Here is a 3,163-nt window from a genome sequence, read left to right as displayed (position 1 = left end):
TGTCTTTGTACCCTTCCTTTTTCCTGTGGTTTTGTTTGCTTTTGTTTTGAATTCTCGGCATGATTTTGCCTCTCGTTCACATTAGAAGCGTTCCTCGAATGCCCAGTGGCTTTCAGCTGCCCATAATTCAGTCTGAGGAACTCAGGGAAGGGCAAAGCTTACCAGCTGTGGGGTGACAAGCATCCGACTGGCTTTTTCTTCATTGAGCAGTAAGGATTTTTCTTTTTTTCAGCAAACATTGATGGCTTCTCTCCGGACTTCCACGCACCAGCCAGAACCCTGTCTACACTATCTGCCTACACGGTGGTGGGAGTAGCTACGAAGCCTCTCTGGACTGACCAAGTACAAGACAGCTGCTGGTTTATATGCACCACGAAAAAGACCTATGTTCCACCCGCTTCCCAGGGCTGACGCCTCCGTGCAGAAAGGTGACTCAGGAGCTTTACGTGGCTCGCCCTCTCTCTGTGGTGCTCTCTCCTGGCCTTCCAAACTTCAGCTTATTGAGCTATTCCACACTCGGTAAATGCTCTCAGGAGAGCCGGCATCAGGCCACAAGGCAGCACGGCCGCCTCTTTTTTTTTTTTTTTTTTTTTTTTTTTTTTAAGCACGGCCACCTCTTGAATCCTCACGAGACCCGTCCCCAGTGAGCATCAGGGAGCCCATCTGCGGAGGAGGATGTCCAGGTCCCCATTGGAAGTCTTGCGCCATGGCTGGCCCTCACCCCACCCAGCGGAATTTACTTTTGTTCCGCAAAGAGAATGTGGTTACCACGGAGACCGGGCACCAGCATTCAGTGTGGACCTGCCAGGCAGGGTGGTAAGGCCTGGAGGGAGGACCCCAAAAAGATGCTGCTTCTCCTGCTCGGCTGTGTCCTGCCCGCCGCCAGCGGAGAGAGCTGCCTCCACTGCTGGCCAGAGCTGCCTGCGCTGATCGACTACGACCTGCAGGTTCTCTGGGGCAGCCCGGGGCCACCCACAGAGCTCTCCCAAAGCCTCCACTCCCTGTTTCTGGACACCCGTGCCTTCGCTGAAGCCTCCTATCTCGGTGAGGCATGGCCAGGAGACCAGGGATCACGGCTGACCCCTCACCCAGCCTGGGGCCATAGTCCCCTGACTTCCCTTTGTCCTGCATCCCATGCTCAGGTCAGGACCACTTGGAGGAAGAAACGGGCAAATTGTTCACTCACATAGATCAAGCCATTAAGAAGTATCGAGATGGTGAGGAAGCTTAGAGTCTTAGGGCCCCAGGGCTCGAGTGGACAGAGCCTGGCCCTCCAAGGCATTCCCAGAGGACCACCGGCCTGGGCTGGGAGGTGAAGGGTGAGATCGGACCCGGCTCCATCCATGTGCTCTGTAGAGTTCCTCTTTGAAAAAACTGGTTTGAATTCCCCACCTTGAAAGAGTTACATTATTGATTCTTAAATCTACCCAGATAAACCGTCACTCCTGGAAGAGGTTCGGGTCCAGAAGCAGCTGTTTTCTGAGCGGCTGAAGGAGAGAGGCATGGAGCTGAAGGAGAAGGGTGAGAGGTGGGGCTGGCTCCTGCCCATCCTCCAGCCCTTCCCTCGCAGAGATCCCAGGAGACAGAGTCCAATCTGCAACCCCCAGGTCCCTGCCGGGAAGCCCCCATCCCCGCCTTCTCGCGGGGCCCTCAACTATACCTCCCGGCTTCATGTCCTGCTCACACCCCGACCCCTCCCGGCTCTGTCTGCCTCCCCAGCACCTCAGTCTCTCTGCCATGTCACTCCCTGGGCAGCCTGCAACGAGTCCTGTGGTGAGTGTCTCTGGGGATGAGGCCTGGGTGGGGGGCAGGGGAGGGGGCCCCCAGCCCTCATTAAGGCTCCCGCCATCCTCGCTCCCAGACATCCGCTCCACACTGGAGATCATCAACTGTGACAACTGCAGGACGCACTTCCTCACTTGCCAAGACCCCATCCTCTGCCCAGGTAAGTGGCCAACGATCGTCTGGCTCCAGACTCCCCCACCCCATTGCCCACCTCGAGGCCCACTATTGTCTCTGTCTGGACTGTCCTCCTACTCTGTCCCACCCTGAGCCCTTCTATCCTCCATCCTGTCGGGTTTCTGGATTCCACACATCCAGCTTCAGCGACGTGGAGCTGGCTGCCTCTAAGACGTCTCCCCTAGAGGTCCGTCGGGTCCTCAAGGCCGGCTTGCCTGGGGCAGTATCCACAACCATCCCCAGCCCACAAATCTGCTCTTCCCTCAGGGCCCCTCTCAGCAAATGCCCAACCCAGGCCCTTGACCTCCTGAACCAGGGGTCCCCCTCCCCCATCAGTACAGGTAATCACCTGGTCTTGCTAAAGAACTCTTCAGTGTGTTGCCATACATTCATTCTGACGTCCACACTCCTCGGGTAGCCTCATTGCTCGCCTGGATTACAGCAACATCTCCTACCTGGCCTCCCTGGCCCTCCCGGCCACCTCTTACTTAGCAATCAAAGAACTGCTTCTCAAGTAGCCTATCTACCTACAACCTGCCCTGTTATAACTTTCAGTGGCTCCCAGTTGCCCTCGGATAAAGTCCTCCCACCTCGAGAGGCCCTGCTCACCACCCCCAACCCTGGCCTCCCCAGCCACACTGAGCGGCTGACACACTGACACTCGACTCCGTCCTTCTGTCCTTGACCATCCCGTGTCTTCTGCCTGTAACAGTCTGGCCCCTTGACCATCTGAACTGAACTCCTACTTGTTTTTCCAAGTCCAGCTCAGAAGTCCCGTCTCCCAGGCTTTCTCTGACCAGCTCCCGCCCCCCTTCACTCCTCCTCCACCTGGCCCACCCTGCTTCCCTGGGGGGATCACAGCATAACCGTTCACTTGTCTCCCTCCTTGAGGGCAGGGACCCTGTCTCCTGCATCTCTGGATGTGTGCGGGCACACAGTAGGTGCCCATGCGAACGCGTGACTGAGCTGGGGGGAGAAAAGAAAGAAAGATTGTGGGCTCCTCTTGGAACTGAGATGGCCCTGCCTGCCCCCAAGCACTGACCCCCCTTCCTACCCCCAGCAGGGACCCGGAGGACCTTCACGTGGGCCCTAGGCCTCGGCATCGCTCTGCCCCTGGCCCTCTTGGCTGGAGGTGGGTGAGTGATTTCTCCAAGCCCCTGCGTCCCCCAGAAAGACACACCTGCTTCTTGACTGACCCATCTCC

General features: G+C 57.5%; 1 protein-coding gene across 1 annotated transcript; it reads left to right on the top strand.

Annotated features, from left to right (window-relative positions):
• The first annotated feature begins 845 nt into the window (after nt 1-845).
• Nucleotides 846-2,074, top strand: TEX51 (testis expressed 51). The gene is made up of 5 exons (XM_064485404.1): nt 846-1,044; nt 1,143-1,217; nt 1,432-1,521; nt 1,756-1,773; nt 1,862-2,074. Exons 1-5 carry the CDS (start codon nt 846-848, stop codon nt 2,050-2,052), a joined length of 573 nt encoding a protein of 190 aa, XP_064341474.1. The 3' UTR covers nt 2,053-2,074.
• Nucleotides 2,075-3,163: the final 1,089 nt, after the last annotated feature.

The sequence above is a fragment of the Camelus dromedarius genome, chromosome 4, assembly GCF_036321535.1.
Source record: "Camelus dromedarius isolate mCamDro1 chromosome 4, mCamDro1.pat, whole genome shotgun sequence".
NCBI classification, from domain to species: Eukaryota; Metazoa; Chordata; class Mammalia; order Artiodactyla; family Camelidae; genus Camelus; species Camelus dromedarius.
This window is presented reverse-complemented; position numbering and strand designations above follow the sequence as displayed.